The sequence below is a fragment of the Opisthorchis viverrini genome, assembly GCF_000715545.1.
Source record: "Opisthorchis viverrini unplaced genomic scaffold opera_v5_19, whole genome shotgun sequence".
NCBI classification, from domain to species: Eukaryota; Metazoa; Platyhelminthes; class Trematoda; order Opisthorchiida; family Opisthorchiidae; genus Opisthorchis; species Opisthorchis viverrini.
In genome coordinates, this window is record NW_008751675.1 from 1,005,018 (window position 1) to 1,019,355 (window position 14,338).

The 14,338-nt window shown below is 44.0% G+C and overlaps 2 protein-coding genes across 2 annotated transcripts in view; one reads left to right on the forward strand and one right to left on the reverse strand.

Moving 5' to 3' along the window:
* The window catches only part of T265_01745 (hypothetical protein), a gene marked incomplete at both ends in the record, with an annotated part of 34,869 nt that overhangs the window by 8,844 nt on the left and 11,687 nt on the right, over positions 1-14,338 (reverse strand). The window lies entirely within an intron of this gene.
* T265_01746 (hypothetical protein) overlaps positions 4,783-14,338 on the forward strand; it is a gene marked incomplete at both ends in the record, with an annotated part of 56,347 nt that continues 46,791 nt past the window's right edge. The window contains 2 exons of the mRNA XM_009165836.1: positions 4,783-4,845; positions 9,192-9,431. Of these exons, the coding sequence (XP_009164100.1) occupies positions 4,783-4,845; positions 9,192-9,431 (303 nt within the window). The remainder of the gene's footprint in view (positions 4,846-9,191; positions 9,432-14,338) is intronic.

The window sequence follows — 14,338 nt, forward strand, 5'->3', positions numbered from 1 at the left end:
CTGAAAAGGAAATGATCTGCGTCTTTTACACAATCTCTAATGTTTCTGTACTGGGGCGGAAATATATTGAGGAGTGGGAGCGATAATGTAAATTCTTCCGATCAAGATGAGTACATTTCGCTTGACATCCAACACTCCCCATGGAGCTTTGTTGTTCTTGATCTAGGGAACTTTTGGACGCCAAACGTCATACGTGACACGGATACGCAGATTCATGGATGGATGCACATGATCGAAGCTTTCGCCCAAACTTCCCGCGTTGTTTTCTCTTGTCGCCTAGCGGTTTCTGGTCGCCCGAAGGGCACAAATGAAAAAAGGGTGTACAACCATTCTTTAAGTTCTCGTGGCAGGCATCCAGCTTGATGTCACCCATCATTTCTACGCATGGTAGGCAAATTTCCAAGCGGTGCTTCCAAAGTCTGCATCTCAACACCATTTTGTTTAACAGTGCTACAGCAACAAATTTCTGACCAGGTGGGCATACGCGCCCTAGTTGGATTTGTTTACCGGGCGTGACCCAGAACTCCTGTACCAGCCGGTCGCTAATTTCGCGTTTCTGACCACGACGACTTTATAGGCGTGGGTTATTGATGGAAAGAAATGGAGAATTTCGTGCTGTACGACGAAATAGGGAAGGCGAATGATCAAACAATTTACAAAGCTAGACGGAAAGGTACTATTAAGTACTTAGCAATAAGCTGTGCTGAACGTCATACTCGGCCATATATTTCCAATCATGTGCGCTTTGTACACGTTCTGAAACACCAGAATGTTCTGCAGTTTCATGAGTGGTATGAAACCAGTAACCACTTGTGGTTAGTAATGGAGCTTTGCACTGGCGGAAATCTTGAGCAGGTTGTAAAAGAAGACGGGAACTTGCCAGAGAATGTTGTGCGAAAATTTGGCGCTGATATTGTTCGGGGATTAGAGTACATACATTCTCGTGGTGTTTTGTTCAACGACATGAGACCATCAAGGGTAACATGATATTCCTTAACTCATTATCCTTCAAGTTTCTGTTGGACGGAAACGGCAATGTGAAGCTTTTTGATTTTTCACTTGCTCATCTGGAAAATGAGTGCCTTGAGGAAGTACTGCAGCGATTCAATGATGAAGACGAGTTCAGTCAGGCATCGAATAGTCTGGATAGACAAAGTCCTTCTCCCTTCACTTCACCTGAAACTTTGAACTCAGGTCAGGTCACTCGTCTTTCCGACTACTGGGGACTGGGTTGTTTACTTTATTATATGTTCTGCGGACGCCCACCTTTTGGTGATGAAAATAACGACCAGGTAATATTGTACAACTTATCTCGTTTGTATCTGTGCTTGGTGCTAGTTTATGTTCCCTAGTTTCCTTATATTGCAGTCGTTTTTTCCTAAAACCGTCGGTGCAGATTTGAACCATTTGAATGCTGATCAATTTGTCAACATGAACACACGTTATTAACCTTCGTGAACTTTTTAGAAATCATGCTCGTATAACTTTCAAGGTGTTCAAATTCCTAAGATATTCCCAAGCATATGGAATAAAAAGCCAAGACCGAAGCAGATGCTGTGGTGTGTAGGGACCGAACGATCTCAGATGAATGGGGGACGGTTTTCTGTGGTCATCCTGTAAGTCTCCGAACACAGCAGGATACAAATATATATCAGATAGGAAAATTCGCGGGTTTGATGACGGCGCTCTTGCATGAGTTGATGGAACGTTCGATTGCAACAAGTTCATGCGTGAAAAGTCGACCGGCTTATGTGTTCATTATATGCGCGACTGTTCGCTTGTTGCACTTGGCGTCACTAACCCGGGGTACATTGAAATTCAACTATCAAGCAGTCATTGTCATGCAAGGTGGGCGTACGCGGCAAACAGATCGTGCAACGAGTAGTGCTTTTCCTAATGTAACAACAGTGTCGCATGCCTGAACCTCCTTAAAGGTTGGTGAAATGCGCGCTGCTTATTCGTAGCAGGGCTTAAACATCTATGCAGTGCTTCTTGGCTTTTCAGTGCCGATTGTGTTCATCCGTAGGTTGAAATGACAACTAGAAACTCGAATATATGTCCAAATGTAATTACTTATAAATGCCCACATGTTAGTGTAGATATCCAGCAAATCTCACGAATTTACGGACGAGTATCTAAGCTCGTGATATAAAATCTCGACGCGGTAAAAAGTAACGGGGGTAGTAGAAGAAATGAAACGGACCCTCCTGAAAACAACGATAAATTTTCCATCCATATCAACAAATTGTGGGTGCATATTGACTCTAATCCCTAGAAAATTAGGTGACGTGCTGGTTTCCCCTATTGGGGTCTCAAGACTTCGAGGGTGAATGTCTGAGTGGACGCGCAAAATGGCGTGTTTTTTTAAAAAAACGACATGAGTACAATACTCGCAACTCATCTGGAACGGTATTCTGGATTGTGCATGTTGTTTCTGGCTGTGAAGAAGTTGGAATAGTTCTGAAAGGTAATATAGTGAAACTACGGAAACTTTACTCACTGATCACTGTAGCGAAAAACAATAAATTAACATCTCAATATGATGCAATGAGTTGCCCGGGACGGCTAGTCATCTCATTCGGACTGTTTATTCTAGTGGCATACTGTTGCATCTGGTTACTTAGCCAGGTATTTCTCGGAAACTTAGACTATTTTTTGACAATTTTTCGGCAGTTGCCTTCCACCACCCTGGCGCACAACTCAGATGTTCGGCGGAAAGCTAGGAGCTGCAAGCAGTGTCACTCAGAGGAAGAGTCCTAATGTCCTAACGCAAATATTTCGTCACAGGTCGCCTTTAGATATGTACGAGTATCATCTACTGTTGCATGAGTCCAAGGAGCTAGTTTAAGGTGAATTTATTCATATTTTATTACAAAGTTCAAAATCGTGGGGCCATTAACTGACATTCAGACATGAGGCACGATATGTGGAGATTACACCACAATCAGTCCAAAAATAATGCACCAGACAACCACGCGTTCTTTAAGTGTTTGCGGTTTATATAAAGGACAATAACGTTGCAACAACAAATTGTTTCAATCTGGATGGTTGCGTCGCGCGCGTCACACTGAATTATGTTAGGTAAACTTTGTTTGTCCCTCTCTGGTTACTTGTTTAGTTCCGCTGTAAAAAAATCGGACTATATCTTCATGTGGCGGCAACTTTGTGACCCAGCCCTATTACTGACATTCAGACATGAGGCACGATATGTGGAGATTACACCACAATCAGTCCAAAAATAATGCACCAGACAACCACGCGTTCTTTAAGTGTTTGCGGTTTATATAAAGGACAATAACGTTGCAACAACAAATTGTTTCAATCTGGATGGTTGCGTCGCGCGCGTCACACTGAATTATGTTAGGTAAACTTTGTTTGTCCCTCTCTGGTTACTTGTTTAGTTCCGCTGTAAAAAAATCGGACTATATCTTCATGTGGCGGCAACTTTGTGACCCACCGAGCCCTAGTAGGTGTATCACTTTGGCACCTGCAGTTTCCCACAGCAGGCTGGTTTGACTAACACAAGCTCCTGTCCCTCAGGTTGGGTTGAAACGGGCAAGATCACTTTTTCCACAAAAGACACTATTGTAGCAGTATGCCGACTGGAGATGACACATGGTACGAAACCAACCTATGCGTCTCCATTGTTGCTGTCTAAGCTTGGGAAACCTGACATTAACCCAGCCCTAGTGCTTCATGAGGTCAGGATTTTGAGTCAAAAGTTTTCGGCGAGGACTAACCCATCGTCTTATCTATGTGTGGGTGCCCTGACAGTATTCCAGCCCGCGCACAACCACGAACGTCGCAAATAAAAATACTATCATGCCACGCTGACCATCGCGTGGTGCCATCAGTCGGGGCGCTGTACTTCCTCCATAAAACAGGATGGGTAAGCAACACACGATTCTACTGACTCCTCCATTGGGATTTCACGTTTTCCTTCTTCCACCCTATATCATCCGAATTTGAACACTCTCTTCGCAGGTCGCAGCACGGACTTAGCGTTTTGTTCGCTGTGCATCCCACTGAGCTTCATCTTCTATATGCCCGAATTCAGTAACGACCTCAAACAATTCGAAGTCTTTTTTTGAACGCGAAGGCTGGTCTTCTTAACTGCCATTAATATCCTCTCACTGGAGTAGGCAGAACAACAGGTGGCTGTTGTTAGTACACCAGATTCCCTCTGAATTGATATATGCTGTCTGTCAGAAACAAGGGTACAGGTCACAAGTACGGTGATTAAACTGAACATCGCCTCATTCTCTTCCCGGTTTCGGCTGCGCACCTCTGGTGATTGTCCGCGCAGACTTGGAGTTGTGTTAGATCCGAAATGCCGAAAAAATGGAACAGGCGAAAAATGCAGAAAACGTTCGTTCCACTTGATTCTTTCGATTGGTTATCGGAAGCCTGTTGTCAGCGAAACCATCAGAAACCAAAATGATTCTCTGATATCTAGAAGATACTAGAATTTTGTTTACGCAGTGGAATTTTCTGGTTTTCCAAATCTAGAAGCCGAAAATCCGGGCATAGGAAACACTTATCCTAGCTGATGCAGCACTAATTTCTTGTAGCTGCGCCATGCGAACCCCAGAAAAAGAGCACTGCACATTATGTTCTGCAGGTTAGAAGCTAATCAGTTTTGCCGAATGGGCAGCTGTGCTGTCGATGCGCTCTTAGTGTTCTCCAAGGGAGCGTAGTCACAACTACGGATCACTTTGTCAGTTACCATCTTTTTAACGTTGCACAGATTAGAGGACTTACACGATATATAGTGATTCTGCAATGCTAACGCCTGCACAAGAATGGGGTCTATCCGGGAACGATCGTCGTTTGGTCTACACCTCGGTCAGTTAAAAAAAATGCGCTTGAAACACGCAAATGCGTACAAGGAACTTCGGTAACAATTTCATGCCATAAAGTCAGGAAATGTCAGGGGCACTGTAGTCTTAACTGAAGAAATAGAGACAGAACTTTGTAACTTGTCAAAAATGAACAAATTCATCCCTCTACTTTCAAACGGAACAACGCAGGGTGATTCCCCAATCATAATTGCTGATGAATTTTCAAACAGCCGGAATAAGAAACGACCACGGTCAAGCACGATCTTATTGTTACACTGCAGTTAAATTATTGGGCGAAAGTAGGACACCAGTTTCGTGTTCTTCCGTGACCACTGTGATCTCAGTGTACGTAATTGCGTTCGTTTGCTGATGTAAGAGCAGCGTGATAAGCGTAGTGGTGAGTAGTCCGCAGATTGGTGGAAACTTCATGTAGTAGTTAAGAGTAATGATCCCTGGCATCGAATCGTGGAAAATTTCATATCTCGGCACTTGGGTTTAGGAATGATACGCCCCGTGAGTTTTGTCTATGCTGAAAATTCCAGTCATGTCCAGTTAAATTATTCGTTCATTAGGTGTAGCGGAGCATTTGGTAACACTTCGGTGTTCAGCTCATGTCAAACGAAAATGCACAGTCCTGTCTCACTACAAAATTTCCCATTCATTTTGTTTTTGGCCTGTCAACGCAGAAGTAATGCATTCTGTCAAGACACAATAGCCCATCTGATGGTATAGGAAATGCCACCATTCGAACTTTGTGGCTGGCTATGTGCGTGCCGTATTTGTTAAACTACACTCGCGTCCCCATACAGGATGATTATAGGAAAAACGCTTTCGTTTAGGACAATTTTAAAAACACTTGTTGAACTTATTACTGAATAGCTTCTCGCATTCCAAGTGAATGCCTTTCCAGGTCGATTGACTGGGTTACAATGTGGGCGAGTTTTAAGGCAGACCAAGTGCCTTGACTAACAGTTGTCTAAGTCATTGTGGCCTGCGGACAAAAAGTTTTTTTACCTGGTGAAGGTCACAGCCGACGAGCTTGGGGGAAAACTATATAAATTCGGGCTGGGTATGATGGCCTGGTTTAGCTGAGGATTCTTGATTGTCGATCAGAATGTTTGTCTATGCGTGTGAGCGAATAAGCGCTGCAGTAACGGAACTGCCGATAGATTACATACGTTGCTATCAAGTTGGGCATTCTGCTTATCATTCAAATCATTTTTGGCGACACCTGACTAACAGCGTCACATGTCGGCTTGCCTGGTGCAAGACAACTACTAAACGAGTATATTGGACGAATTATGTCCTATATAGATCCAAGTAGGACATAAAGCTGACGGAGACTCATGGACTGCGCCAGCTTGGTCAGTCCCAAGATGGATGAGAAGTTTCAGCAACCTTGTGAGTGTGTTAAGTCAAGAAGGAAACTTGAACGTGTTCAATAGAATTCATGTCGACATCACTTCCATTGTCAGTAGACATGTTTAGGTTGTTCCATGGTCATTATGTTTGAAGTGAATCACCGTACTCATATGGGTCTATGTTATATATGCCTTTAGGTCACATGCTTCCTTATCATAAAAATAATTAGTACATTTGTGGCGGTTTGTGGGTTGCCCCAATATCCAGCACCATCAAGTGTTGCAGTTTGATGCGCTTTACAGTGGGGATTTCAGTTGCTCCTACCTCAACTTCAGCTTTTCAATTGACTGAGTATATTCCCAATCTGTCTGGTTATTCAAGGTTGATTGTGGACTACATGGATACGAAATAATTAGAGTGAACCCAGTAAAGTAGGCCACTGCTTGGTAAAAGGGGCTTTGACCTCTCATCGCCGTGGCCTCTTTCGGGGTCAGGTGTAGAATTCAAAGACAGGGCTAACGTCTTGGGGAAATCGAATGAAAGTTGCAGAACCTTACGGAAAGGACTTTGTTGAAACAAAATATTCAGTGATCTCCACGGATTTCGACTCATGATCTGATTATGGTAAAACTCATACAGAGAATCTCCAGTTATCAAGGCTAATTTCTGTCTTCGCCCCAAGTAAAAAATGCTTGAGTCACTCATTAGATTGTGGTTCTGAATTTCTTGCCTTTTTGATGTTTTTATGGTCCACATCAAAGTAGCTTTTCGTATTCAACTCAACCTCTAGTCTAGGAGGCGAGATGGCCCAAGTGGTTAGAGCGCGAATTTACTGAACCGAAGGTCCGTGGTTCGAATCCGACCTCTGCCTCTTGACTTGCCCTGTCTGGGGTTAGGCAGCCTGACGGTGTCCCAGCCCTCGTTCAACCTTCGGGTGGCTTGGCAGTTAGGCACCGAAAGGGTGCTACAGCCAAAAGAGAAAGTTTTTTCCTAGCCTAGGATCTGATTCGCATGGTTTCGAAAACCCAAATTATCGTGAAGAAATCACCTTCAACATAGATGACACTCAAGTGTTTTCAGACAACAGAAGCGAAACAGCTTCACTCACCTTCCAGGCTACTGAATTATGCTAAACCTTGTGTCCATGATTGCTTTGATTTTGGAAATCACGTTACTCTTGAATTCTTGAAGTTCCCAGAAATACTTTCGTAGCCGAGCTGACTGATTGCGCTGACGTACTGACTAGTACTCGTTGATTCATTGGAATTTGTGGAGCAGCAGATTAGGCCAATAAATTAAAGGTGATTGGGAAATTTACTGTACAAACCCAAACATCGCCTGCCGAAGAAAGTGCTACTCTTGTTGGCGATGTTCTCGGCAATGCGACAAGAAGTCGGATGCACTCAATTCGAGTGTTCGGGGTTTTTGGCGTCTTCTAGCCATTGCCGGTGTACTTGTTGCGTCACTCTTNTAAATGGGAGTTTAGAGTTGTCGATACCTAGCTTAGGTCCATTCTAGACCCTCCGTATCATTAACTTTTTTCAGTTTGGGTCTTTCGGGTAGATTCAAAGCAAACAATTTCTCGGAAGTCAGGTGAATATCATATGATTCATCACTAAGTGGCTAGTCAGCAGTATGATCAACTGTATTAGCCACAAGATATAAAGTAACTCGTGCTAACTCCTCGATCGATCGTATGTCTGCCATCACAGGCACCACATTATTCAAGAAACGATAAGCTGAGTTTTATAATAATTCTGTTCCGCACCGATACGGAAGCTGTGTGAAATCCCCCAGTCAGACAAATAAGTCGTCGACGGTTCTCAACCACTGTGTTGAAGTTGACGCATCAGCAGCTATCATTATATGATCTTGTAGGATTGAATAACAAGCCATTAGGAGGCTCTCCGGTTTTTGTGTCAACAAGTGACATCAAGCAGCAAAACAAAAAGCAGTCTTCCGCCACTACAGTTGATCAGTTTGTTGAAACCGTTCCTACCCAACAGCCGTAATGTCACCTTGTTCCTTATCTCCTTGTTTTTTCCCCCACAGTTATAGCTGAAAATGTAGGGTTAACGAAAACCGTCAGACTGTAATGCGACTATGTTAAACCACAACCTCCAGATACGAACCAATCCAAGTCTTTCCAGAGAAGACCCACATTCTTTATTGTTTATCAGTTCAGCTAATAATAATGGTAAAAACAATCGTCTAGCCGTAACACCTTTTCGACACCTAGCTGACATGTCACCCGATGGAAGCACCGGGTTGAGATACCGCCAGGTTGCCCAAGGCTGGACAGGAGCAGTCGAGATATCGGGTTCTGTTCGAATCACGGCCCTTTGGGTCAGTAAGTACGCGCCTTAACCACTGAGCTATTTCGAGCTGCTGGGTAAGGTGCTCCAATCAATAGCACTTCTAACGGTGGCTTCCGACCATCTGGTCCCACTCCAGACCAAAACTAAGAACTGCTACAATCACGTGACGGAAAGTGGCCAATCACCGCATTGGTTTACAGGCCTTTCATTGCACCACCCCAAGGCTAACTGGAATTTGCAAGACTAAACAGAAACTGTTAGTAATGATGGGTCCGACAGTTATGCACCTGCTTTTAACTTCCATTTGCCTTCATTCTGCATTATTTGAGTTTTCAAGCCCACTGACCACCGTTCTGAGCGCAAGCCATTCTTTATTCTCAGGCTGATTGCAGCTCGGCTGGCAACCGCCTGAGCCGGGTTTGGTCTCAAGAATTGTCTTGAAGTGAGTGAGTAAATTAGCTGCACTCATCTTATGTATTAATTTACGATTGCTGTGATGCCATGAAATATACTCAGATGAACCAAGCAGAACGATGTCGCGAACGTTTTGCTGAATAAGGATCTCCAATTCCATTTCAAATTATTGTGCCAACCGTAGATATACTGTTCACAATGAACATATTTCATTCAGTCTTTCTTAACTTTCCTCTACCCCCTACCCACAATTCAGGGCAGGAGTGCCATATTGTACGGAAATTTCACTCCACCCAAGTGTTCCGGGCGTCCAGCTTCTCCACAATTCCTGTCTCTGCTGAACGGTCTTTTGGTGAAGTCTCCTCGAAAACGCCTATCCTCTGCTCAAGTGATTCATCATGAATTCTGGCAGTTCCATTTGCAAGATATCGACACAATGTCTTCGACAACCGAACCGGTGTTTACGGAGGACACTTCATCGATTTCCAATAACCAGGTTTGTGACTTATCCCTGATGTTCGTTCTACCTCTGTTCAACTCAACCGATAGTGGTCCAGGGTGAATTCAGCCTCCCTAAACGAGATACTTCACTTTGCCAAAGTTGAGTCAATAAGCAGTTTGTGACTGTATTTGACTGTGCGCACACAATGTGGTTATGTGGTTCGTCGTGTTAGTTGAACAGGCACACATGCGTGTTGCTGAACAGATGAGAATTCCGCAACCTTGTTGCTCATACCTACCTGTCAAGTGAAGTTCACGGTGGAACTGTAATCGATCGATACGATTTTGTCTAGTAGGATTCATCAGTTATACACGTCCAATAAGGACTCGTCTGGTTCCCGGCATTCAGCACTGGATTTCGCAGACTGATGGGACAGCACAATACCGGGAGGTTGATCATTCACTCCAATTGTTCGATCCGTTAGCCATCTGAAAATCACAACTTTGATTGGCGTTGCTCTATAGTTGATGCTTGTAAGCGTAAATATCCTGCGGTACGGTTGCATACTGTCTTCACGTTATTTCCAAACAGTTTCTACGGGTTTTTCTACTGGTTTTTCAATGAAGTCATGTGTCGCTCGCAGTTTCCTGGTGAAAGATTCTCCAGACGTTGATGCGCATCTGTTTCTCCCGTCTGCTCCTCACTGAGACTTCAAAGAGGCTTAAAGACGACTGTCATTTTGGACGATTGGAAATTTCGGTGTGGCTTAGGAAGAAAGTGTTAAGGGAGCGGAGTAGACGAACGATTGGCAGTGAAGTCGAGTGGGCTCTCCGCTTACCGGATGGGGTATTCTGTCAACTGAGACGGTGGAGAAGCTGAATGATCGTCTCGCACTTGATTCACCGTGGTTTGCTTCAGCTCCACAAGTGTGCCCGATGAGTGCCTCCCACATTGGAGGTTTATGGAATGTCGATTATTTGACTGAGTGGTCTGAGTTTAGAGTCCGTCTCCAGGTGTGGCCGGTGTAGTCCGTACGACCAGGAGATTTACTGGGTCAGCATTCCATGTGACCACATTTTTCTGTTCAAGTTTTTTATTTGCATGCTTCACAGGATGTGCTCTAACTTGTGGGGATTAGCCCGCATGCGCAAAGTCTAAATTTGTCGCTGCTCTCGCTGATCCACGCATACGAACAAGCTTTGTAAATAAACCGCATGATGAATCATCAATTGAAGACACGGAACCTGGTGAAAACCAAATCGATTTGCAAATGAGTGTGTATTTGTCTCAATCTGTCCAATTTGGGTTCAAGTAGAACATCAGGTTGACGGAAACTCGGGGACTGCGCCTACCTGATGAGTCCGAACTGGAAGGGCGAACCCCCCGCGGGCTGTCGGAGAGTATTCAGCAGCCTTGTGAGTAGTTTCCTCAGGAATTTTCTTTTCGCCTACCCTCCAATCGTAGATTCAGTCATCCACACTTAGTCGATGACAAAACGTTTGAGCCGACATTCAGCACTCATTAATTATGCTAGGTGAAAAACAACTCGCTGATTGGTTCTCCGTTTGTCTCAAATCTAGGCCAGCATGGTAGCCAACTCACTTGACTTGACAAAACTTGTATCAATCGAGTCTCCGATTGCTTTTCAAACTTTTCTATGATGGTTTAATGATTTTCGTGCATAGGGCGCCGAATCCATATAAAGCAGACCTGTTTCTACGGCTGTCGCTCAAGATGCGTTCTGCAAGCTTAACGACTGGTGGGATACTGAATGCCGAATGTCTTTTGAGTGAATGTGGGAATAAAGTAATCCATTATTCCAAAAGCCTTCCCGTCACGGCCCTGCGGCTGATGTGTGACAAAGAGGGAGTACCGGTTTTCCCCTCACTGTGGCCATTGCTTTGATTTGATCGAAATTCTTCTCTTGAGGTCAGTATAGGTAGACCAATCAAAACAGTATCTAAAAGTCGTGCTTTGACGATAAAACAAAAATATCTCTTGGAAAATACAATCTGTTCTTGATGCGTATGAGGATTTTTCACCCTACAGGTGCGTCGTTTGATGCAACCTGGGTTTGTGCTTCTTCCTCTAATAACCAGTGCATAATCGCTGACCTTAAAGGGAACAGTAATCTTCAGTGTAGAATGCTTTGGTTAAATAGCCGACGTATTCAGGAGAAGCAGAATACTTTGGTTAGTCACCTGACGAAGGGGGTGGGATGGTCCAACGGTTAGAATGCGAATTTATTGACCGGAAGGTCCGTGGTTCGAACCCGACCTTACCCTATATATTCTTAGACAACTTGGCAGTATCCCAGACCTCGTGCTTCCTTCGGGTGGCCCGGCAGTTAGGCACCGAAAGGGTGTTACAGCTGAACGATTTTCACCTAAAGAAAGCAGAAAGTGGATTTTATGCAGTTTGGCTCTGAAACGTTAGGTTTTCTTGTACTGAGCAGTTGTTCGTGTTTTGGAGAAGTCCCTACCCTGCTTCAAGTTGGCATATTCATAAGATGGGTGGTCAATAGGCGGGCGACTTTACAACTAAATATAACACACAAAAATAATTCAGTATGTAGAACGTGGTTAGTCAGTATGTTGGTTTGTTTATGTTCTCCATCCTCATTTGGGAGAGACAGCCGAAAGCCCTGTCGGTCTTTATGTGTACATCACTCACCATAAAATAAAATCAGGTGAGCAATCTGCAAGTTAGATTGGTTTTAACTGGGTACTTACCTGAATCCCGATCGAATCACCTGTTTACGATATACTTCCCCCGAGCATGCTGCTACTCCATATTTCAACTGAGAGAGCGTTCAAGTAAATTGCTTGACGTGGTGCATTACAAAATTGATTTCGCCCTTTTCGAAGCTACTCATGTGTGTATGGTCCCCGACTTTCCATCGATCTTGTTTCAAACTGATACATCAAAGTGTACGAATGTGCTGAAATACACGCATTGGCGAATTAATTACCGCGCGGCTCAAGTGACTGCCTCGTTTGTGGTAGTCTTTGGCCGTATATGCTGCTCATTGCTGTCACCAAAAGTCTCACTAGCGCTGTCTTGGTTATTGTCTACTCGCTCCAGTTTGTACCACGCCAATTTACTGGCCACCGCCACAAATGAGTTCCTCTCTGTACAAACTTCCAATTCAGTACTCAAGTGAGAAATATGTTGGAAACTCGGGGTTGGGCCAATCTGTCCAACAGCAACAATGGTTACAACGGTAGTGGGCTGTTAAAGGGTCTCCGGTAACCCTATGAGTAGTATGTCACGACAAGAAAAATACCGTCTGCTCTGATTTACGAACTGAACTCTGTGCAACAGGTTCATTTGAAAAATATTACAAACGGCTCAGTTAAATCTCCCCTCAGCACCCGTGTAATTTGCGAACTAGTGTTTATCAATGATAGCTTATGCGTTCGGTTCAGAAATGAGTACCGAATCGAGAATCAAGCCTACCTGATGAGATTCAAGAAACTCGTAGTGGACTTTCGAAATGTCCTTGTAAGAAGCATATTGTCAAAAATATCGGATGATACTTTTTTACCGTCATTTTGCCCTTCAAACTGAATTGGCTTAGAAAAGGAGTATAAAGTGCTTTCACGCAGTTATACTTGGCAGATTTTGTGGTTCTCTCCATCCAGCTATTCACGCGTTTTCTGTGGCACACGTTTCTGAATGAATCCACCCAACTGTTTGTGTTTGCATATTCGACATGTGGAAAAAACCAAGTGTAACCAATTATCGATTTCTGTCTTTGAGTTGTCAGACAGAGCACCCAAATCTCTGTGTGTGGATGCGAAAGAAAACCTAAAAACACAAATGTCAGGTCTCATGCGTGCGCATTCCAAGTCGCTGTTCTTGTGTATCTTGGTTTCGTTCTTTAACTCTCCACTCACAAACATGAGAATTTGCATCTACTTTGCATATCATGGCACAAAACAAAAGTTTTGGAAAAACGCGTGGGAGCTGAAGGTACGCAGTAATCCCTCTAATGAAACGGTGTATTTTACATCTTCGAAAAGGCGTTGTGTTCTGAGTTACAAGAGCAGTTATGACTTTCTGGGGTTCGCTGACCGCCCATCCCATCATCATCATGGCTGTCAGCTGTAAGAACTGCGTACTCGTCGTACAGTGATGGTAGCTGCCACAGTTTCGTTCGCCGATCATTTGGAGAGATTGGGTAAGGAGCTGCGCATCGGAGGCGGGAGCTGATAAATTAGTGCTTAAATACAGTACTGTCGGTGAACTGTTAAGCGGGAGAGTTGAGAAGGGAGCGGTGCATTGAAGACAATAGCTTGGATGCACGAGCGCCATTGAGGCACAACTGGGCCATGTCTGACATCCAAAGGACCTACACTCGAGGTGGTCTAACTGGAGTAATCGTTTTGGGGAAAGGTGCAAAACTGTTCAGACGAGGATGGCGCCAGAGGAATTTCTAAAGATCCCGCAAGTAACCGTGAAAAATAAGAACTAGCAACGGGTGTCAGGTGCCTATTGATCTGTATTTCCAGTCACCCAAAAGACTCGTGAAGCATGTGTGCTGATGACTTCCGAAAAATGAGGTACTTTTCTTCTGCACCATGTTCTACTAATTGAAACTTTGAAATATCATAACTTCCGGCAGACCATGATTAATCTGCTCAGCAATGAAAACTTCAAAAGCTAGCGTCAGGCTTCCGTTCGAGAAATCATCAGGCAAGAAGCGGAATATTCTTCGCTTCTCTAATTCGGGCACGACGAAAAAGGTCGACCATATATCTGGGTGGCAATTTAAATTGTGGATAACGGCTTAAAGGTGGTGAAGCTTTGCGGTATCGTTTTGAGGGAACCAAGCTATGGGTCGAAAAATGTTTGATCAGGTTTTCGTTTTTTATTGGAAATCGAAGGCAATTTTCAAAATTTGCCTTGTCAGGCGCCTTAGGTTTTCACAGGGTGTTTAAATCTACAACAGGCAAGAA